The sequence below is a fragment of the Anser anser genome, assembly GCF_964211835.1.
Source record: "Anser anser genome assembly, chromosome: 21".
In the NCBI taxonomy this organism is placed as follows: Eukaryota; Metazoa; Chordata; class Aves; order Anseriformes; family Anatidae; genus Anser; species Anser anser.
Window position 1 is genome coordinate 10,087,849 of NC_139742.1, and position 21,842 is coordinate 10,109,690.

General features: G+C 56.7%; 1 protein-coding gene across 2 annotated transcripts; it reads left to right on the top strand.

Annotated features, from left to right (window-relative positions):
• The first annotated feature begins 460 nt into the window (after window positions 1-460).
• LHX3 (LIM homeobox 3) lies at window positions 461-21,049 on the top strand. Of its 2 annotated transcripts, none has more exons than XM_083807452.1 (7): window positions 461-612; window positions 3,206-3,377; window positions 4,333-4,535; window positions 4,736-4,887; window positions 4,993-5,164; window positions 6,710-13,327; window positions 19,477-21,049. In XM_083807452.1, the coding sequence occupies exons 1-6, from the start codon at window positions 543-545 to the stop codon at window positions 7,126-7,128; spliced, it is 1,188 nt and encodes a 395-aa protein (XP_083663578.1). In that variant the 5' UTR covers window positions 461-542; the 3' UTR covers window positions 7,129-13,327; window positions 19,477-21,049. The 2 variants fall into 2 exon arrangements, with proteins under 2 accessions (XP_083663578.1, XP_083663579.1); XM_083807453.1 differs by lacking the exon at window positions 461-612 and adding an exon at window positions 1,989-2,125.
• The last annotated feature ends 793 nt before the right edge of the window (window positions 21,050-21,842 follow it).

Below are 21,842 nucleotides of genomic sequence, written 5' to 3' on the forward strand. Positions count from 1 at the left end.
TAATTAGAGGAGGGGGCCGAGCCCCCCGGCACCCCACGGCTGCCGTCGGGGGATGCCGGCCCCGCGGGGACAAACGAAATCCGGGCTCGGGGGCAGCGGGGGGGCGGCCGGCCCGGGGGGGGGGGGGGGGGGGCTGCACCCGACGGCGGCTCCCTCGGGCCCCGGCCGCAGCGCGGTTCCCCCGCGGGGGCCTGGCGGGGGGCCCGGCGCCTTTTGGCACCCGGGGGCGGCGGCTGCCGGTGCCGACAGCCCCGGACACGAGTGGGACGTGGGGGGACGGCCCCGTTCCTCTACCCCCCCCCCCACCCCGGTCCCTCCCTCCCCGAGCTCTTTTGTGATGCTAAAGAGCCCCTCGGTGCACCGCGGCCCAGCTGTGCCCGGCCCGACGGCTCGGTGCCGCCCCCGGCCCGCCTCCCCCCCACCCCCCCCCCGGCTCTCCCCGCTCCGCCCCGGGCGGCGGCCAAGCCCCCGGCGCTCCCCGCTCCGCTCCGCGCGGCTCCGCCACAAGCGCGCAGCCCCCGCGCACCTCGGACGGCGCCGCGATGCTGCTGGAGCGGGTCCGCGCCGGCTCGGAGAAGGCAGCGGAGCTCTGCCCCTTCCCCCGGAGCCCAGGTGAGGTGCGGGGAGGGGCGCTCGGAGCCCCGCGGACACACCGGGAGCCCCCCCGGAGCCCCCGGTTCCGCGCACCCCCGGGGCACCCACGGGACGCGGCCGGGGCTGGCTGCGGGGAGCTGGGGACGCCCCGACGGCACCCGGGAGGGCCCAGCCCCGCCGTCCGCTGCTTCCGTTTCCCCGTGGCATCCCCGGTGGGTCCCAGCCGCCCCCGCCCCAGGATCCCGTTTCGGTCCCTCCGTTGCCGTCGGGTCCGTCCCGGCGGGGCTCAGCGGCTGCTACCGGACAAAATGAGGGGCTCCCGCCCGGCCGCTCCTCCCCGGCGGCCGCCACCCCCCGCGCCACCTCCCCCGGTTCTGTCCCCGTCTGGAAAGGCTCCCGGTAATTCCTCCCGTAATGGCGTTTTCCCCCCGCTTTAACAAACGGCGGAGACGTCGGGGCGGGAGGGAACGGGGCCGCGCTCCCTCGGCGCGGGGGCTTCGAACGAAAGCAGGGGGGAGGCGCGGCGGGGACGGGGACGGGGACCGGGACGGGGACGGGGACCGGGACGGGGACGGAGCCGTCGGGGCAGCGGGGCCGCGGTCAGCCCGGCAGCCCCCCGCCGTCGGGCCGCTGCCGCCGCTTAGCGCCCGCTCCGCCGCCCCGCGGCCCCCCCCGGCGGCTCCCCGCGGTCGCTGCGCGTTCGGCCCCGAGGGCAGGAGGCGAAAACCGGCGCGGGGCCAATCCCCGGGGGAAGGAACCGCACCGCACCGCCGGCTCCCCGCGGGACGCGATGCCCGTAAATAGGGCCGGGGGCCGGGGAGGCACCGCGAGGGGCTCGGCGGGGCTCTGGGGGGGCTCGGGGAGCTGGGGGGGGGCTCACCGTGCCGGGGTGCCGGACCCGGGGGGGGTGTCCGTTCAGTGCCCCCGGGGTGCGGAGCCGCGCGGTGCTGTTTTCCCTCGGCAAAGCCCTCGCTCGGCGGCGCACAACGAAATCCGTGCACCGGCCGCCTCTGCCCCCCCCGACAACCCCCCGGCGGTGCCCCCGGACCCGTCTCGGCCCCCTGCCCGTTCCCTGCCCCGTCGGGGGGCGGCCCCGCCCGGCTTTCGTTTCCGGGCACCCCGGAGCCGTCGCCCTCCCGCCGTGCCCAGCCGGGAAGTAAGGGGCGGCGGGGGGGGGGGGCGGGGGGGACGTGCCGCCGGCCCGGGGGGGTTAAATACGGCTCGCAGCGATGCCCTGCCCGCCGCTCGGAGCGGCACCGGCGGGCACGGCCGGCGGCTGAAAATACCGCGCTGCGGCCGCCTCGAGCCCCGGAGCCGCGGGGGTGGCAGCGGCCGGGGGGGGCTCCAGCGCCGCCGCGGTCCCGGGGGGCCGGGGAGGGCCGGGGGGGGGGAAGGGGGGGGGCAGCGCCCGGTTCCGAGCCCCGGCCGCGACGGGACGGGCGGCGCCTGCGGAGGCGGCGGGCGCGGAAGATGCGCGGGTGGCTGCGCCCCGCCTGAGTGCGCCGAGCCGCCGGGGGCACCATGCAGCAGCGTAAGGGACCGGGACAGGGACCGGGACCGGGACGGGGACGGGGACGGTGGCGGTGGCCGTGCCGGTGGCATCCCGGTCTCTGCGGGCAGCTCGGAGCCGGCCGCCGCCGCCGCCCGGATCGCAGCCGTTGCGGGAGATTTTTAGCCCGGGCGATTTTTTGCTCGGGAGTTTTTTGCTCGGGCTTTTTTTTTTTTTTTCGGTTCTCGGGCATTTTTAGCGCGGGCTCTTCTCGCCCGGACGCGGCCGGGTGTTGCGGGGAGGATTCCGCTGTAACGACGCCGCCTCCGCCCCTGCCCGGCCGTGCCGCTCCGTGCGGTTATCTCCGCGTACGGACCCGCCGGGGCCGCCTTTACCTACATCTGCTCGGCTGGCTCCGGGTGTTCCCTCCGGCTGTACCTACAGCGATGCAGCTGTATTTATGTACCTCCGTATCTACATTTTACCCACCTGTGCCTAAATATCGATATCCGTGTATTTACGGCTATACGTCCGTACATTTTCATTTTCCATCTACGTCTCCGTTCGTTTTTATCTCTCTCTATCTCTATCCGTATCTCTATATCAGATTTTTCTGTATCATCTCTGCCGATATCTGTAGGGCGACGAGACAATCCTGCTGCATTTTATTTTCAGTACGATTTCCGTTATTTTTATCAGATTTTTCCCCACCCCGACTACGCTACCCCGCCGTTATTCGCAGGTGAAATTTCGAAGCGTAGGAAAAGCAAAAAAAAAGAGAAAAAAAAAAGAAAAAAAAAAAAGCCCGGAATAACTGCGACCCGACTCTCGGGATTTTCGGCTCGGCCCGGGTTTATTCCCCCCCCCCCCCCGTCACCTCCCTTCTTATTTTCCCCGGCGCCCCCGGGCTCTTCGCAGAGGGGGCTCGGCTCGGGGCCGCGGCTGCGGGCAGGGGCTCGCACGGCGCAGCGCCAACGAAATTGACCGAAAAGGACATTTTTTCGTGCCGGTCCCCGGCCGCCCCCACGGGGGAGGGGGGACCCGGGGAGAACCGGGCCGGGGTCGGGCGGGGGGGCAGCGGGGCCGTGGGGGCGGCGGCTGACGGGGGGCTGCCTCCCGCAGAGATCCCGCTGTGCGCCGGCTGCAACCAGCACATCGTGGACAGGTTCATCCTCAAGGTCCTGGACCGGCACTGGCACAGCAAGTGCCTGAAATGCTCCGACTGCCAGACGCAGCTGGCCGAGAAGTGCTTCAGCCGCGGGGACGGCGTGTACTGCAAGGAGGACTTCTTCAAGTGCGTGGGGCAGGGGGCAGAACCGGGGGGGCAGAACCGAGAGGGAACCCTCGAGGGGGCAGGACCGAGGGGCAGGACCGAAGGGGCCGCACGGCGGGGTAGCCCCGAGGGGGAACCATGGAGGGGCAGCCCCGAGGGGGCGGCGGGGTAATCCCAGGGGTAGCCCCGAGGGGTAGGAGCACCGAGGGGTAGTAACCCCGAGGGGTAGCCCCGAGGGGGCGGCACGGCAGGGTAACCCGAGGGGTGGTAGCTTCGAGGTGCGGTAGCCCCGAGGTGTAGTATCCCCGAGGGGTAGGAGCACCGAGGTGTAGCAACCCCGAGGGGTGGTAGCCCCGAGGTGTAGTAGCCCCGAGGGGTGGTAGCCCCGAGGTGTAGTAACCCCGAGGTGCGGTAGCCCCGAGGTGCGGTAGCCCCGAGGGGTGGTAGCCCTGAGGTGTAGTAACCCCGAGGGGTGGTAGCCCCGAGGGGTGGTAGCCCCGAGGTGTAGTAGCCCCGAGGGGTGGTAGCCCCGAGGTGTAGTAACCCCGAGGGGTGGTAGCCCCGAGGTGTAGTAACCCCGAGGTGCGGTAGCCCCGAGGTGCGGTAGCCCCGAGGGGTGGTAGCCCCGAGGTGTAGTAACCCCGAGGGGTGGTAGCCCCGAGGTGCGGTAGCCCCGAGATGCGGTAGCCCCGAGGTGCGGTAGCCCCGAGGTGTAGTATCCCCGAGGGGTGGTAGCCCCGAGGTGCGGTATCCCCGAGGGGTGGTAGCCCCGAGGTGTAGTATCCCCGAGGGGTGGTAGCCCCGAGGTGTAGTATCCCCGAGGGGTGGCAGCCCCGAGGTGTAGTAACCCCGAGGGGTGGTAGCCCCGAGGTGTAGTAGCCCCGCGGGGAGCGGCCCAGCCGCCGCCGTTCCCCCCCCCAGCCGCCGCCTCCGCTCTCAGCGGCCGCCGCTTGTCCCCCCCCCCCCCCCCGCCCAGGCGCTTCGGGACGAAGTGTGCCGCCTGCCAGCAGGGCATCCCCCCGACCCAGGTGGTGCGGCGGGCGCAGGACTTCGTGTACCACCTGCACTGCTTCGCCTGCATCGTCTGCAAGCGGCAGCTGGCCACCGGCGACGAGTTCTACCTGATGGAGGACAGCAGGCTGGTCTGCAAGGCCGACTACGAGACGGCCAAGCAGAGAGGTACCCCCGCCCCGTCCCCTACACCCCCGGGGGCAGGAGAGGCCCGGCCCGGGCCCCCCCTGCCCGTCGGGAGCCGCCCGAGCAACGGGGGGGTGGGGAGCGGGGCCGGCAGCCGCTGCCGTCGGGGGTGGCGCTGGGGGAGGCCGGGGGTCCCGGCTCCCCTCGGGGACCCGGCTGCTGATCCCCCCCCCCGCCGTCAGAGGCTGAGTCGACGGCCAAGCGGCCCCGCACCACCATCACGGCCAAGCAGCTGGAGACCCTGAAAAACGCCTACAACAACTCGCCCAAGCCGGCGCGGCACGTCCGGGAGCAGCTCTCGTCGGAGACCGGGCTGGACATGCGGGTGGTGCAGGTGAGGGCCCGGGGGGGGCACCCTGATGGAGGGGGGGGGGGGGGGGGGCGGCGGGGCCGCATCCGGCGCGGTGCGGAGCGAGCTGCCGGCCTGCCCCGCTCGCAGGTGTGGTTCCAGAACCGCCGGGCCAAGGAGAAGAGGCTGAAGAAGGACGCGGGGAGGCAGCGGTGGGGGCAGTACTTCAGGAACATGAAGCGCTCCCGGGGCGCCCCCAAGTCCGACAAGGACAGCATCCAGGAGGAGGGCCCCGACAGCGACGCCGAGGTCTCCTTCACAGGTCGGTCCCCGACGGGGCTTTGCTTTTCATTTCGCCTTCCTTTTATCGTCCCGACAGCAATTTGCGGCCGGAATGTGCGGGGTGGAAGCGGGTTCCCCGGGAGAGGGGGGCTGGGGGGGAGAGGTGCTGAGCTCGGGGGTTGCCGCGGTGGGGGAGCCGCGGGGTGCAGGACCCGTCCCCCTGGGGGCTGCCTCCGGTGCGGGGGGAGCAGGGAGAGCTCCCGGCTGCGGCCTTTCCGAGGGGCTCTTAGGCATACAAATCCCAGAGCCCAGAAGCACTGAGCTGAAGGATCGGTAAAAGCACGTAGATTTTGTTTAATCCTCCTCAGAGGCAGTTTTAGTCGTGTGGTCACAAGTCAGCAGCCCCCACAGAACCGAGAAGCAGCTGCCCCTCTGCTCCGCGCGCAAGGGAGGTGGCTCTGTGCAGGATGTCGGGGTCGCAGGGCCCCGTTTTTGGGGCAGACCCCACCTGCGTTTGCTCTCACCTGCACGGCCTTAGCCCGGGCTCTCCAGACCCAGGGCAGCTCGCTGCAGGAGCAGGATGCGGCCCTGCGCTGGGGGCTGCTGCTGCCCAGGGGCCGCATCCTGCACGGCCCCGGCTTGCGCCCAGAGCAGCCCCAGCACCGCGGGGTCTCTGCCGAGGGTTTCTGGGCTGCGTTACTGCAGGGCTCAGCCGTGCGGGTCGGTGTGAGCGTCGCTCCCACGAGCACAGGAGAGCAGCTGAGATGCAAACCTGTGCCCGTCCGTCTGTAGGGCACGTGTGCTCCTGCTCACACGGCTCCCTGCTCCAGCTTCTCTCCTGCGTTCCTAAATACTGTTTGATTTTCAAGCCTGTGTATACACACCGCGCACCAGCGTCATTAAATATGAATATACTATAAATAATAACTAAAAAATGTTGAACAATTATTGATAGCTTGATGCCAGAAACAGGTTTGTATCCTAGGCAACAGAGCGGCTCTCGCTGTCCGTAAAACCCCTGATGAAAGCAAACAATTTTTGCTGGCACCTTAAAAAATATTTTTCAGAAGTATTCTTAAGTTGTACAAATACATTTCATTAGCCTGTTCCTGAGCCAACAAATACTGCTGAGATTTAATAGTTTTTCATTTTATTTTTTTTTTCTGGGCAATGGAAAGTTTTTCTTGAGCTGGCGAGGGCTCAGGTAGCTCCTAAAAAAGACAGCAAAATTCAAGATAAACCTCAAAGCCAGGCAGAAATGCAGAAATGAAAGATCTTGAACTCACATTGCCCTTCAAAGGATTATTTCTAAATCACAGTCTTACATTTTAATATGTGCTTTTCGTGCTCTTTGTGCACATTTTTTAGATCCAGAATGTATTAGACATTTGTACTCAGACAAAATAATCCCGTGGCCTTCTACGGAGACAGCAAGGACAGGAATAATAAGGAATTACAAGTAGCGAGCGCGTGGCTGCTCAGCTCCATCCATCTCATCTGTTTATACCCGGGGCTCGCGGAGCTCCCGCACTGCTGCCGGCGGTGCCGGCGCTCTCCCAGTAAAACCAGTGCGCTTCCCTTTCAGACGAGCCCTCCATGTCCGAGATGAGCCACTCCAACGGGATTTACAGCAACCTCAGCGAGGCGTCCCCGGCTCTGGGGAGGCAGGCTGGGACCAACGGGAGCTTTGCTCTGGATCACAGCGGCATCCCAGCTCAGGACCAGTACCACGACCTGCGCTCCAACAGCCCCTACGGGATACCCCAGTCACCAGCCTCCTTGCAAGCGCTGCCGGGCCACCAGCCTTTAATCTCCAGCTTGGTTTACCCCGACAGCAGCCTGGGCATCATGGGACAAGGCGGACAGGGGGTGCCCCAGCCCATGAGGGTCCTGGCCGGGAACGGACCCAGCTCCGACCTCTCCACCGGCAGCAGCGGGGGGTACCCGGATTTTCCTGCCAGCCCGGCCTCGTGGCTGGACGAAGTCGACCACGCTCAGTTTTGATACAGGATCCGCCACCGTGCAGTGGGAAGGGGAAGGACCCGTCGCTCTCAAACGCCGTCTGCTCCCGGAGAAAAGGCACGGACAGGCCCTGAGGCCGAGCGGGGCAGGAAGGCGCCGGCACGGCGAGCGCCGACGGGCTTTCGGAGGCGACCCGGCGGTGCGTCAGCAGCGGACAGCGGTCAAAGGGAGACCACAGCATAAGGGACGTCCAAACGAACCGGTCATTGTGTCTTTACTAAACACCGAGACTTGTGCTTTACAGATTTGATAGAAGGTATTTTGCTTTCTGTTGTCGGTGCATTCTCCAAAGCGAGGACTTGCTTCATCACCCATCCACGCCGAAAACCTTTTTAAGAGAAAATAAAGTCCTCATCCACAGTAAAAGGTGTGACAATGTCTATATTTCTATAGGAGAAATGTTGATAGTGAATCACTTCAGAAATCCGTGGTAGAAAACCTCTCTGTTCTTCCAGCAGATTTTTTAAAAGCGCACCGATGGGGTATGTTTGGTTTTATTTCCAATTTACGTTCACTTTTCTAAAATGAAATGCTCTTTAATATGCCAATCACTGATCAGCAACTCTTCTCCTTTGTAAAGTGAAGATCATGTTAACTCTGCTTCTCATCTTTTTAATTTGTAGATTCCTAGTTTTATTCTTCCAGATAAGCATTAAACCGTGAATAGCTGTATTTATTACCAAATGACTACACTTTTTTCCCGAGGGCAAGAGGTGTTTTTTCTTGGCCCGGGAACACCAGTGGCTCTGGGTTGTGAATTTCCTGCTTTTCTTTAAAATCCCTTTGCAAGAGTTTTACTGCAAAGCGTCTCAGACTCGTCCTGATGTCTTGTTGCCAAATTCCTTCCCAGGAGGGCTCTGGGCAGGGGCCGGTGGCTCCGTTTCAGCCGCTCCTTGTCGTGGCGAGTGCTCGCCTCCCTGGTGGCACTTCTCTGTCTGAGGCATTTGTGTCATCCTGCAGATACGGCGCGAGCCGATCGTGAGGAAAGGCAAGGCATTATGTATATTGTTACCTGTAAAAATGGTTGAATTTACTGTAGATTATGTGAACGTCCCGTGTCTTTTATTTATATTCTCGCTTTCTCTCTGATGATCAAATACTTCAAGACTACAAATAAATTTGTCAGCTAAGCTTTAAATAGTCTTTTGCTAAATTCACATCAAAAGCATCAACATAGGTAAACACCACACCTGGAAATAAAAGTAAAAGCCTCCAAAACTTGAGGCTGTGATTCACCAAAGCATCAAAGCGCACTCTTCCCAGCAATACAGCAGCAATCCCACTGATGTAAAAATGCCTTGATAAGCAGAAACAAAAAAATGATGGTTTTAGAGGCTGGCAGCCCTTGGGAGATCCAAACAGCATTGCTCCATGCAGGCACAGCCCCTGATCATTTTTGGTGGGTCCTGGTTATTTTTCAGCATTCATTGCAAAGTTAGAAATATGTAAGGCAGAAAGTTGTGGCGACAAAGCAAGAGCAATTACCGGAGCCTGATGTTGAACAGCTGTGAACTGGAAGTTGTGCACAGGGAACAGTAAAACGTAGATTGGAATATTTCAAAGAGAAATCAGGGGAAAAAAAAAGGAATTAAGTTTGGCCAAACACACACATCCCCTGTGTGCATACACGCGCGTGAGAGGCATGTGCACACGCGTGTCTTCCTATACAAATTCCTGCGGTCAGGCAGCTCGGAGCAGAGGGAAGCGCTCTGCTGAAGTCTGATTTAAGAAGCAGGTGGGAGATATTTTTTAAAGCACGTGGGCTTCCAGCCTCTCCCTGCCCCGGGAGGCTGGGGCACCTTTGTGAGCAGCTCCGAGCGCCCGCAGCCCGGCGGGCAGCGCAGGCGGCTCCGCAGGGGGCAGCCGGGCAGGGAAGCGCTGCGCTGTGCCCGGGCAGGTGCCCAGGGTTTGTGCCCCTTCCCTTCGCCTGCAGGAGCAGGCGCCGTGCCCTTTGTCTCTGATCTCGCCCTACGGCAGCCCTTGCTGCTGTGCAGCCGCGGGCGGACACACGCTGGCTGTAGCACACCGGTGAGGGCGCGACAGCGATGTCTCTGGAAGCCAGCAGGTGCTGGCAGTAGTTGCAGAATTGTTTCTGCTTACAAAACACAGTTAGCCAGCAGTGCTGCGCAAGCGTCTCCCCTTACACACATCACATCTGAGGAGCAGCAGCACGTCCAGCCTGCGCTCGCTGCGCGCTGCCGGCAGCCTGCCGGGGCTGAGCTGTGAGCCCGCGCCATGCCCACGGCTGCTGCCTGCTGCAGGGAGAGCTGCCAGCACCCAGCTCCTGGGTGTTTGCTGCCACCGGGACTGGGGCTAAAGCACCCAAAGCGCAACGGGTGCGGGCGCGGAATTCGCTCTTTTTGCAGGAGACCCAGTCCAAGGGCTATGGCAAGGCAGGGAGAAACCCTGGGGTGCGGCACCGCGTGGCTGTTGGTGTGAAAGCCCTCATGCCCCAGCTCCCAGGGGAGATCTCAGGCGGGTGATGCTGAATTCAGCCTCGGCCAGGCCCGAGGCCGGAGCTGGGCTCGGCAGCAGGGCTCAGGAGCTGCTCTCTGCCTGCACCAGAACTGAACAGGGACGGGACAACTGTTGCTGCTAGCTCGGGGCCACGTTGCAGGGATGTTTCTTACTGAACCATAAGGATTAGTCAGAAATTTATAGGATTTTAAAAATCAGTTGACAAAGCTTCACCCAAGAAGAAAAGAGTTCTTGTTGTCAATAATTCTTCTTTTTTTTTTTTTTTCCTATTCTATTTCTCTTGTCTAGAAACACCCCCTCCAAATCAGGCTAATTGTTTTACATTGAGACATTTGCCACTTAAAGTATAAATAATAATTTCATAGAAAAGACTGATTTTAAAGAGAAGAAAACGAGCAGAAAGACAAAAATGTAGTTTACTTTAGGCTGATGATGCTGTTATAAAACCACCGTCTAGAGACTGTAATTACCGAACAAGTATGCTGTAGATTTTTTTCCTGGTTTCCCTCACAGCAAACACCCGGCACTGTTCCTCTCGCTCGGGGAATTGCCCGGGGATACCTGGATTTAAGAAAAGAAGAAATGCAAATTCCCCCTGTTCCTTTGTGCTTTGCTGAACGGCAGAAGGGGCTGGAAGGTCCCGGTGCTCCCAGTCGCCTGCACGCAGAGAGAAGCTCCCCAAAAGCCCTGTCCCGAGCAGCTCCCCGACCATCCCGTCCCGTCCCGTCCCATCCCACAGGAGTCGGGGGTTGCTCTCTTTCCAGGGCTGAGGCCCAGGGGTGCCATTAATATAAATGCTTTCCTCCTGTTAAAAAGAAAACCAATTTGGAAGAAGCAAATAAAACTAACAGCATGCAACTGACTGACAGCTTGTAAAGCCCAGACGGAATTAGGAAGAGGGGCTTTGCACTGCTCGGTTTGCAGGGGGGCTTTATACCCTCCGCTGGTTCGTGTGAGTGCATGACGGGAGGTAAGGCTTTTTTCATGCTCTCTGGGAGGAAAATCTAACGTATGAATCTTTTTTCTGAACAGCGATTTCACATTGTATGAGCCCTTGTGCCCTGAACTCGTGTTCCCTACAGACGCAGAAAATGTTTAGGTTTCATGCCAAACAGCAGAAATAACTAATTTGTCCTCATCCTGATTCCCTGTGAGAGGCAGACCCCTCAGGCCAGGCGAGAGCCCCGCCACCCTTTTGTCTGAGTTTTTTCAGTTTCCACGGACTCTGCAACCTGCTCACGGCGGAGCGGAGCCAACTCCTCGCGGCCGTAACCTGACGCGGCGAAGCCTGCACGGCTCAGGGAAGGCAGGAAAGCGGAGACCTGCACAATTTATGCACCGAAACAACATTTACAGGCAGCAAATGGCTTTGTTAAAACATGACAGGAAAACCAAACGAGCAAAAATATGCTGGAAAAAAAAAAAAAAAAGCAAAGGTGTTTAAATTAGTTTTTTTTTTTCTTTCTGACATCTTTATCATGTCTCTAAGCGGGATGCATTTTGTGCTGAAGCACACATGCAGGCGTTTGTTGGCACAGATGTAGTGGACAGGGAACAGAGCCCAGCGAAGGCGTTGATTTAGGGCGCACGAAGCAGTCGCTGCTTTTGTGCTCAGCATTTCGCAACGTGGTGATGAAAAATATTTTAATAACCAAGTATGTGAGGCTTCTGGATTTAAATGAAGTTCTCCGTGTTAGAACACAGGTTCTGTACATGATTTCTCTTTCCACTTTAAATGAAGACGCAGGTAATTTCCAATAGTGGATGAAACAGACCCTGGTGCTGCGGATCCGATCGGAGGAGACCCGGCTGCCTCCTCCCTGCACGGCTGATCCCAGTTTGTGAGGCACTGGGATTCCTGCTCTGAACCCAAGGAAAGTAGGGGGGGGAAGCAGAGGTGGTTTGGGACACGGTGCGTGACCGTCCCCCTCCCCGGGGCGAAGCAGCAATCGCAGGCTTGGGACAGAGGCGGCTCGGTGAGTGTCGCAAGAACGATGCTGCTTTAACCGGGCAGCCTTGGTCCCCAGCCCAAACACAAACAAACTCCACACCTTTTCTATTTTTTTTTTAGCTCCCCGGTTATTTTTCCACTGCGGTCTGAGAAGCGTCTCTGTCTCCTCAGGGATGTTGCAGCCACTTGCTGCCGCTGCCCGGCTGGACACGCGTCCCGCGTCCCCAGGCTCTGCCCTCCCCGGCTCCTCCGCCTGCAGGAGCCTGGAGAAAGTCTTTGAGTCAGCTGGAGGCGAGTAAATCATTCCTGACAGCTACATCTCTACAGGGCAGTTAGAATTAATGTAACAATTTGGCGTTTAATGAAGCAACAACACGCCGGGCCGCGGAGAATAGCCGGGACCTGCTGCAGTCACATCGTAATCCCTCGGGGACCCAAACGGCAGAGCCTCCATCAGACGCCGACCTGTTCGGCTGCGCAAACGGCTGCGGGGGCGGCGAGGCGGCTGCTCCAGCTGGGCTCTATCCAGCAGCCAGACCCCGCGTTGGGCCCAGCAGCAGCAGCAGCAGCAGCCCCGGGGACACGCGTGGGGCACGCGTCACCCGCACCCCTCCGGGGACCCCCCGGGAGCACCAGGGGTGGCAGGGAGCCCTCGTCCCGAGGCAGGTGGCGAGATGCCGGATCGATGCTGGTCATGCAAAACATGTCTGGGGAAGCTTGCGGGAAGAGGAGAGGAAATAAATCAGCCTTGGAGGTGCTGGCAGGGGAGCTGGCGGGACAGCGTGTTTTGCAAATGAACACCTTCTGGATCGGGTGCTGTGCACCCGGAGGTCTCTGATGCCCGCAGAAGTTGCAGGTACTCCCGCTGTCTCCAGGATGAGTCCTTTGCAAAACACCGCGTTAGGGAGGGAGGGGAACGAATGCAAATGGCTTTGGAGACAATCTCCTCTTTCCCATGTATATACATATGCTCTCAAAGCGCTGCAGTTTGCAGCAGCTTGGATGCTTTAAAATAAATCATGCAGTGCATTTTTTTTTTCTTGCTCCTAAATGAAACCGTGGCACAAAACAACGTCCCCAAACTCGCAAAGCCCTCGGTGCTGGTTCTGCTCTCCGGGGCTGGCCAGCGTGTGTGTGGCCACAAACCTCCACGCGTTGTGTGGTGAAGCCTCACGGTCGCCTGCTTTAAGGGCTTGACAGGTTTATAAAGTGCTGAGTGTCCCGGAGGGACGGCGGCACTGTTTGCAGAGAAGATGAAGCGTGCCATATCCAGCTGGTCTAACAAGGCAGCGGGAAATCTAAATTAATTCAGGAATCACTTCTGTTTTGCCGAGGGAGGATGTGGGTCTCGATCTATGGAAGGAGCACGTCGGGGGAATACTCAGTACCGGCAGGCGTGGGGGTGCAGCGCCAGGCTCCCCCCTCTTACACCGGGGTAAATCAGGGGGCATTTAGCTGAGGTACAGAGCAGCAGCGGGGTGAAATGGGCCCCGGGGGCTGTGTCGTGTTTGGGGTGGAAGCCTGGTTCCCACCTGCGAGGGCTGATCCTCCCCAGCCTCCCTAAGGAGGGACCCGCCTCAACCACTGCCACCTGGGCTCTGCAGGTGAGGCCGGGGGCATTTAATGGCTCTTGCTGCCTCCCCCCTTCCCCTGGGCTGTGTCCTCACTGCTCCACCACATCCCTCCCACAGCACGGGCTCAGCCTCGGTGCCTGTGTTGGACTCGGGCCTCAGCCTGTTCTCGGTACCGCAGGTCAGTGGGGGGCTGTGGGGCTTGTCCCAGAGGCATGGGTTGGGGCTGGTTTCAGCTCTGGGTCGTGGTGCTTAGGCTTTCCCTGGGGTGCTTGGGCCCTCCCTGGGGTCATCCTGGCCTTCGTGTGGGCCATGGTTTGAGCGATGTGTGACTTCTATCCACGGGGAGGTTGGGTCCCAACTTGTGACTTTCTGAACTGTAAATGGAAGAGTAACAACGACAAAAAGCTCAGCTCAGGTGATGATGGCTGGGTGTACGACAGGCCTGCCCTTTAACACAGCCGTGGTTTGAGGGGCTGCAGTTGTTCAATGGCTCCATTTTGTGAGGACACAAATGTGGCTGGTTTTCCTTCTGCGTGCCACAGCCTGGGCCAGGATTTACTGGTGTTTGTTTTGTTGTCTCAGAAGCAACCCCTGCGTTGCAAGACAGAGGGACGTGGGCAGCCCCAGGCCATGTGAGGCCTCAGCGTGTGGGGATGGGGCTCCATTTGTTGAGTTTATCCTTACGAATTGGCCCCATAGTAAATGGGCCTTTTATGAGCGTGATTCAGCTGGGGCAGAGCCAGGCCCTGCTTCTGCTCCTTGCCACCGGCAGCACTTGGCACAGCCTTCTCGTTTTCACTCTCTGATCGTGGCGTCCTCGCTGTGCCCTGTTCCTGACAGGAGGTTGCTGTGAGCTTAAAAATTAATTTTCCTGGAGTATCCTAATCATGCTGGTTGTTGAAATGTTCCCCGTTACGCTCTTACTGGGACTTGGCTCTGGGGGATAAGATTGTTCTGATGAAGCTGCCCGATATGGCAGAATTAAAACTTATTCTGGTTTTAATTTGTACTAATCATACACTCAGAAATAAAGAATTGGTCCCCCAAGTGTTTTTCTGGACTAGAGGACCAGACTCATTTATTTGCACGGATTAATATGCTGCCTGCTAATTGTGGGATGCCGACATTAGCTGTGCTGCAGCAACAGGGCCGTGGGACAGCAGTGGCTGGGTCTGGAGGCACAGCAGTAGCCCAGACCCATCAGAACAGATTTGTGCAGGCTTTGTTATCACTGGATTTGCCAACAGGACAATCATCATTTTCAGGGGGAAATAAATAAATAATCCCTTGTGTTAGTTGAAGCATCTCATTAACTCAGGAGCACTAATTGGATATGCTTTGATCAGATGGGGTATTTCTTTCACCCTTCAGTATAAAAGGGAGGGTTATGTCCTCTGTGTGAGCTGCACTGCTCGGACCAAGCAGAGCACCACAGGCTCCTGCATTTCCCCATGACCCATGGCACTCACAGAAGCTGCCACTGAAATATTAAAGCTTGCAGTTTTGCAGCTGGTGCTTGGTATTGGCGCTGCCTCGGGTTTGCAGCCCAAGAGGTGTCCCTGTGCCCCAAAACCTGCCTGGGACTGGGGGCAGTAGATCCAGGTGCGAGGTGGTTCTGTACCTGTGTGTGTCTGTAGGGCTGGGGCACGCCGCAGTCGAGGCGAGCCCCTGCTGCTCCTGCAGGCATAGCACAGCTGGAAAGCGATAGCTTCTGTGGCTCCGTGGGCTGGCGTGCTCCTTCCATAAATATTGTATCAGGGCACGCAGGGATCGAGTTGCAGCGCAGGGAGCCCTGGTAGGGCTGTGCGCTCCCTGCTGGGGCTGAGGCAGAGGGCAGGGAGACGTGGCTGGGGCTGATGAAGGCCTGGAGCCAGCACCTGCCTCCCCAGGGAGATCCTTTCCTTCTCAGTGAAAGGACCTGAGTGATTGTCCTCCATCAGGGCATGGGGAGAGGGAAAACCACCCGGGTCCCAGTGCTTTCAAAGCTGTCCCTGGCCCTGCCCGAGCACGGGAAGGTGCCCTGCACGGGGAGAGGCTTTGTGGAGCTGCGGGTCTTGGTGTGGTACCTCTGTGGGCAGAGCCATGGCTCCAGCCTGCTGCTCCAGGCCACGCGGGTGTGCGGGCATCATTTCTGAAAGGTTTCTCTGCTCCCTGTGTGCATACGAGTTATGTACCCCGTGCGTCTGCTGAACTCTGTGTCCTGTGTGATGTGCCACGGTGCCGCCCTCACCGGTGGGCTGGAAAGCGAGGCCAGGCGTTCCTTATCTCGGGTATTCTTCAGCTGTCACAGACAGACCCACAGCCCGAGGGCAGCTACAGGCCCTGAGGTCAAATCCAGCCCTGAAAAGCAGAGCTAAAAACACATGTGCTTGAGGTAGAAAGATGCTGGTGCTAAAGAATAGCTGCAGGTTGCATTCGGTGTGTTTTGGGGAGCTGTGTCACCTCCCACAGATCAGTCGTGCTAATGAGAAGCCTCGCTCTGAAGTCACCTCGCCTCCATTAATTAAAGCTGTTTTGCGTGAAGCAGGGAAGAGGAATTGAGGAAGGGCTCTTGATGCAGTTACACTTTCCATAGATGCTGCGGGTATCCATTATGGCCCGTGAAAGCCTTGTCAACATTTTTCCAAGGAAGAGTGAAAATGTAAATATCTTTTAAAATGATTCAATGTCACTGTGGTATGGAAAAAGGTCATGCTGCTGGAGACCATTTATCTTTTTGCCTATTTAAAGAGCTTTTTTCCTATTACATTTTTTTAAATTAATGTTTTTAAACATTACCCAAAGTAATGTTAACAATAATGGGGTTTATGGGATCGATCATTAGGCAGGCTGGGATTTAAATTGGAAAAGATTTGTTTTAGGTAGTCGCTGGGGTTGTTTAACAGACTCCTTGATTTATTGCTTATAAAAATGTTTGTGTGGTGTAATGGAAAGACGAAAACAGAACCTGAGTTCCCAAGCAAATATGAGGGTAGGGTATTCTTCGGGAGGGAGTTTGGGATGACGGAAGCAGAGCTCACGTGCATGTCAATGTTACAGTACGCACATCTGAGGGAAGCCCACAGGGACAGAGTTTATTCACAAATTAAGGGCTGCAGGGAAGATGGGGTGCAGATGTTTCCCGTTTGCCCTGTCTAGTGCTGCTCCTCGCTGCAATATCGGACCACTGTGCTCTGCAGGCCTGGCAGTGCAGTGCTCTGGTGTCCCGGCCAGCCAGGGCACGAACGAGTGTTTGGGGGTTGCATGTATCTGTGCAAAGAGTTTACGAGTGCAAAGCACTGCACGGACACAGAAGATGAGGTCCCTGCAGGACTCCTGAGTCACTTCTGACTGCAAATCCAGGCAATGCTGGTAAAAGGCAGCTCTCCTAAAAAGGCAGCAGCTCTCCTGCACGGCAGGAATTTCAGCGGGACCAAACCTTGGTCTGGGGAAGGGAGAAAATAGCTGCGCTCTTAACAGAAACGCTCGGCCTGCTGAGATGTACTTGCATTTTTCACCTCTGCTGCCCCTGCTACATCAAGTGTGAGGGAGCAGGGGATGCCACAGCTGGTGCTTTGCATGTAATTTTCACCCTCTTGTTAATGACCTTGCAGGGATTAGCATGGCCTTCTCCATATGCCAGTAGATTATGTCTGTTGGCAGCTGCTACTACTGGAGCAAAATGGGATAGTTTTCATTAGGAGTGCTTGACGCGAGGTTGCCCTGGGTGTCGTCAATCCTAAACTGTCAGTGCCTCTGAATAAAGCCGTGTGCAGATGTGATTTATTGGATGTGCTGCTGCTTTGCTGAAAATGTGGCATTTCCAAGTCAGCAAGGTCTTGCAGGAGAAGTGTGAAAGGGACCTTCCTGCTCATCCTCACCCACCCCTCCACCCTGCCCGGAGTCTCTCTGGGGCTCTCCACTGGTGCTAGGTGGAAAATCTGCCCTGAAATGAGTGAGCGATGCAGGCACTTGCATGAAATAACCCCTTATGCTGCGCAGTTGCTCACTAGCAAGTACTTGTTTGTGTTTAGCGGGTGAGATGGTGCATTTAGTGACAGCTTTAACTTGCAAATGTGTTCTGAACCTGCATTGCTACCCAACTTGGGCGGGGGGAGGGAAGGAGGGGAAGCAAAGTCTCGATCCCTCTGGAAAATGACTTGACCTTGAAATGATTTTATTTTGAAGATTCATAAAATATTCAGATTGATTCCCATAAATCTCACCCACCTAATCCGAGCGGTGCAGGGGAAAGCTGGCTGTCAGCACGGCCTCATTCCTACAGCTGAATCGGGGCATGCCCTGTGCCCGCAGGACACCCTTCTGGGGGCTGGGGTGGACATGGCTCACCTTTGGGGCACGTTTTTTGGGGCCAGGTCTTCCTTTGGGAGTAGAGCTTTCCTTGGACACTTGCAGGTGCCCTGGGATTGCACTGTTCCTCCAGACCTTATGTGGGAAGCATCAGTGGGCACAGGGGTGATGGGGGGAAGCTGTGCCCCCCTGGGAGCAGGGCTGTGCCCCCGGCTGTGCCAGGCATGCTGCTGGGGAGGGGGCAGGAGCAGGGGGGAGGCAGGCAGGGTGCTGGAACTGGGGGCAAAGCTGTCACCCAGCTGCTGGGGATGAGGGGGGGAGGATGCTGCGGAGGTTTCCCTGCTCCCTTTGACCTGGGAGGAACCGGGCTGTCTGTGCTCGACAAGGTTATTAATCCTCTGTTTATCCTGTTTTAAAATAAGCAGTTTAAAGGAGGCTGCCAAAGATGATAGGCCACAAATCCGTGTCATTCTTCTGATTTGCGGCAGCAAAGCCAACCCCTGCCTCTATCAGAGCGAGTGCCTGTGCTCCCCAGCCCCGGGCAGCTCCCACCCAGCTCCCCAGCTGCAGACCCGCGTTGGGCAGCACTCAGAAGGGCCTGAGACCATCACAGGGAGTCTCTGGGCAGCGAGTCCGGTTATCAGTGCTGTATTGAGGGCCCCTGTCTGCTGCCGGTGTGGCTTTATTGAATATCAGACTCGGTGAGGGACCGGCTGCTCAGAGTCCTGAAGCTCTTTGCCCTGCTTGGCTTCACGTGTCCGCTCTCAAAAGCAAGAGCAATACCACACAGAACAACTTCTCTGCAGTCTAACTACTCAATGACTCTTTTAGCGAGTTCAATAACCACCAATTAATTATTTAAAGCATGCCAGAGGAGGATTAACAGCCACGTAATATACTAGGTATGATTTATCTCCAATAAATATGTCCCTTGTAATCAATGGGTAATTATTCCATGTGCAGTAGTTTTGATTGGATCTAAATTAATAGTGCATGTGGGAGATTTGATTTAAAAGTGGTAAAGTAGTGTTAAGCAAAATTCGCTTATCACTTGCAGTACAAAAGCTGGTGTTTGTAACAGCAGCAGAGCTGGACAGCCCAAATGCCCAACAGACACTGGAGGGGGGGGAGGGGGGAAATACAACCTGATAAAAACATCAAGTTTGAATCAAACTGATTTATTGTCCCATAGCGGTGTGAAAACATTCACAAATGTTGTCTGCGGGCAAAGCTCCCACTTCCTGGGGGCTGAGGGACGCCCCTGTGCCAGCTGTAGGAGCTGGGCACTGGGGGCTGGTGCCCAGGGGACTTCTGGTCAGAGGAAGACCCTAAGGAGTGGTGAAAGGGTGTGGGCAGGGGATGATAAATGAGGAGGAGGGGGGAAAAGGAGGCAAGAATGGAGAATGTGAAAAGGAGAGCGTGAACTCTGGCTGCAGTAGCGTTACCCCCCAGATGGGGCTGACTCCTGCTTTCAGCAGGAGGAATAAAGCAGCACCAGCAGTTAGAGGCAGGACTCACAAAGCTAGCTCTTGGGAGAGAAACGTAAAATGAGTTAATGATGGTTCTAGAAAGCCCAGGAGGTAATTAGAACAGCATCTTTGTCATATGTAAAAGCTAAACTGTGGTGTAAGTGGGCGGAGTAAAAAGTAATAATCACAGCTATTTCCTTGTTGTGCACTACAGCACCGTGTGTAGGAACCCTAGGGTCCAGGTGACACAACCCGCTGTCCTCGCTTCTGGAAATGGCCCCGTGCAGCCAGGCTGGAGGAGCTGTGGAAGCATCCTGTGAGAGGAGTGTGTTTTACTGCCTGTGCTCGTGGTTTGGGGGGCTCCCTCCTGCCCAGCGCCCTGCCAACCTGCAGCTGCACCCAAAGCTCCCTGGGCAGTGCTGCGGGCGCTTTATTTACCCAGTTGCAAATTCCCTGATTGAGGAGGGCATGTCTGAATTAGAAAGGATTGATATGAAAACAGCTTTAATGCATTGGTTGTCAACTCCTATTAAATACACGATGTGATTTTTGGCTTTCTTGACACCAGGATTGCGATTTTGTGCAGGATAACGTCAGTCCAGGCCACAGCCACCTCCCTGCCATGGCACTTGGGGACGATGCTCCAAAGTCAGCCCATGACGTCCACCTATTGAAACCTCCAAGGCACGCAGTTTCTGCAGCTAAGTCGTATCAAGAATGAAAACTTTTTGGTAGAGCATTAGGCTGCGGAAAAAATCAGAGCTCCCAAATAGTGGTGATCCAGCCTGGGACGCTGCCTAGCCCAAGGGCTCCTGGCAATGCCAGGACCTACCTTGTGTGGGCCAGCTCTGAGGGCCTGCAGAGAGCCACACCCTGCTTAGCAGCTGCAGTGGAGCTTCCTAAAACACCCAGGGACCCTCAAGTCTGCCAGGATGCTCTTGATTCCCGACTGTTTTGTTTTTTTTAATGAGGTGCGAGTCTGTAACCAGAAGACACTAAAAAGCAATTGCATTAAATCAAGAACTACATTTGACTTTATGGATTGTTTATGGGATCTTTCTTTTATTAATTCTTTATCCTTTAATATTATAAAGGATTTGTGTCCACAATAAATAATGTAAAGTTAAATTACATCCTCTTTGGCTTAAAATTTTAATATTCCTATTGCCCATCTCCATAAAGAAATTGTATTTGAGGTCATTGCATATGTACAGCTGCAGCCATAACCCTAATGGAATTACTATTCAAGCACAGGCGAGATTAGGATGAACGCCAAGAAACTACCCGTCTGTCAGGGGAAAAGGTAAAAGTTCAGAGTTCAGCTTGCATCCAAATTATTTATCTCCTAATAACTTAATAGATTGAATATATTACTTGTCAGTGACCTTGATGTACAACAATAAAGACCCCTTGGTTGTGTCAGAAAATATATGAGACTATAATAAGTAGTACTTATGTAGTGGAATAAAAACATATTCTTTATGATAATGAAGTCTCTTCCCACAAGGACACCACAAGGACATGGAGCCACGTAAACATAAACACCAGGCTGCATTTATGTGTGACCGGGCGGTGCTGCTCCCCGACATCAGCTGAGGAGGTGCTGGTTTAGGATGCTGTGCCCTGCACATGACTGCCGTGGTTCCTTCCCCACACGTGGCAAGCGGTGGCTTCTGCCCTTTGCCCCATCCAGACACAGATCACATCCTACGGCCCCTCTTGCAACCGCTTTATACAGAGTGAGTCCCTTGCTTTCTCCAAAGAGTCCCATTGACTTCATGTCATGTTTCTAATTATTTCCGTTCTGGGTCTCCCAGGCTTATAAAAAGAATCCTTTAAATTAGAGTTTAGGATCAAAGGTAATACTGCAAATAGGCGTGTTGTAAACATGCCTAAAAATGGGAAGGCAATTTCCCTGAGTGCCATCGTCTCTGTAGCAGTGCCACACTATGTCTCTATTTCTTTCTATGTCTATTTTTCAAGGCTTCGCATTATCTAAAGGGGAAAACAAAAAGCTCTTGAAGGATATTGTTCTTTAATAAGGCTTATGATTATGGATTTTTTTCTACCTCAGCCAGTACAGAATCACCATTAATACACTCAAATGGAACAAGTCTCTCCTCTTTAATAGGTCATTTTAATCACATATTTAAAGTTTCTCTTGGTCAGATGGCGGAGGAGGGTGCGAGGAAAGAGGCAGAAAAAAGTGAAATTATTCAATCCATCCGATGTTTCCTGGTCAGCCTTCCTGGTGTGCCCGCACCGGGCGCAGCGGTGGCTGTGGCTGGCTCTGGCACCCTCTGTCTGCGGTCCTCCTCGCCTCCAGGCTCCTGCCTGCTCTGTGCCCAGGAGGGCTGCTATGCCCAAGCCCGGACGCTGATCCTAGAAAGCAGTGAGGCACCCCATGGTGTTTGTAAGGTCCCTGAAGCGCCAAATCCTCCTTCCCTCCTCCGTCAGCAGGGCTGGGTGCCAGGCTGAGCCTCCAGCCCGCTCCCTGCAAGCGCAGCCCCCAGGGAAGCCCCCCAGAGCTGGCATTGGCGCTGCCGTGCTCCCACTCCCCCGGCGCTTATCCCAGCAGCCTCATGTTTTTGATTGTATTTATGGCCACTTAATCTGTGCTAGCAGCCAGGATCAAATATATCTCCAGGTATTGATCAGCTTTAGGCTGATAGAAGTTCAAGCTCATGAGGTCTCGGTCTTTGACCCTCAAATAGGATATGAATCTCAATCCAATAGACTGATATTCACACACAGTCGCTGCCCAGGGTTGCAGGCTGCAAGGGAAAAATCAATGAAGAGTGCTAATGATTCACAATTTATAGAGCAGCTGCCATTTTAATATTAGAATAAATGTTATATTGCAAAGGGATGGGAACATAGGTGGTGGCATAGAAAATATTTCTTTGGAGCCTTTTCTGCCAGAAAATGATGTGC

Bases quoted from the DNA above. Each gene is read 5' to 3' on its own strand.
- LHX3 (XM_083807452.1), top strand. From the start codon at position 543: ATGCTGCTGGAGCGGGTCCGCGCCGGCTCGGAGAAGGCAGCGGAGCTC. The intron at 613-3,205 runs GTGAGGTGCGGG...TGCCTCCCGCAG, and splicing joins CCCCTTCCCCCGGAGCCCAG to AGATCCCGCTGTGCGCCGGC. The intron at 3,378-4,332 runs GTGCGTGGGGCA...CCCCCCGCCCAG, and splicing joins TGCAAGGAGGACTTCTTCAA to GCGCTTCGGGACGAAGTGTG.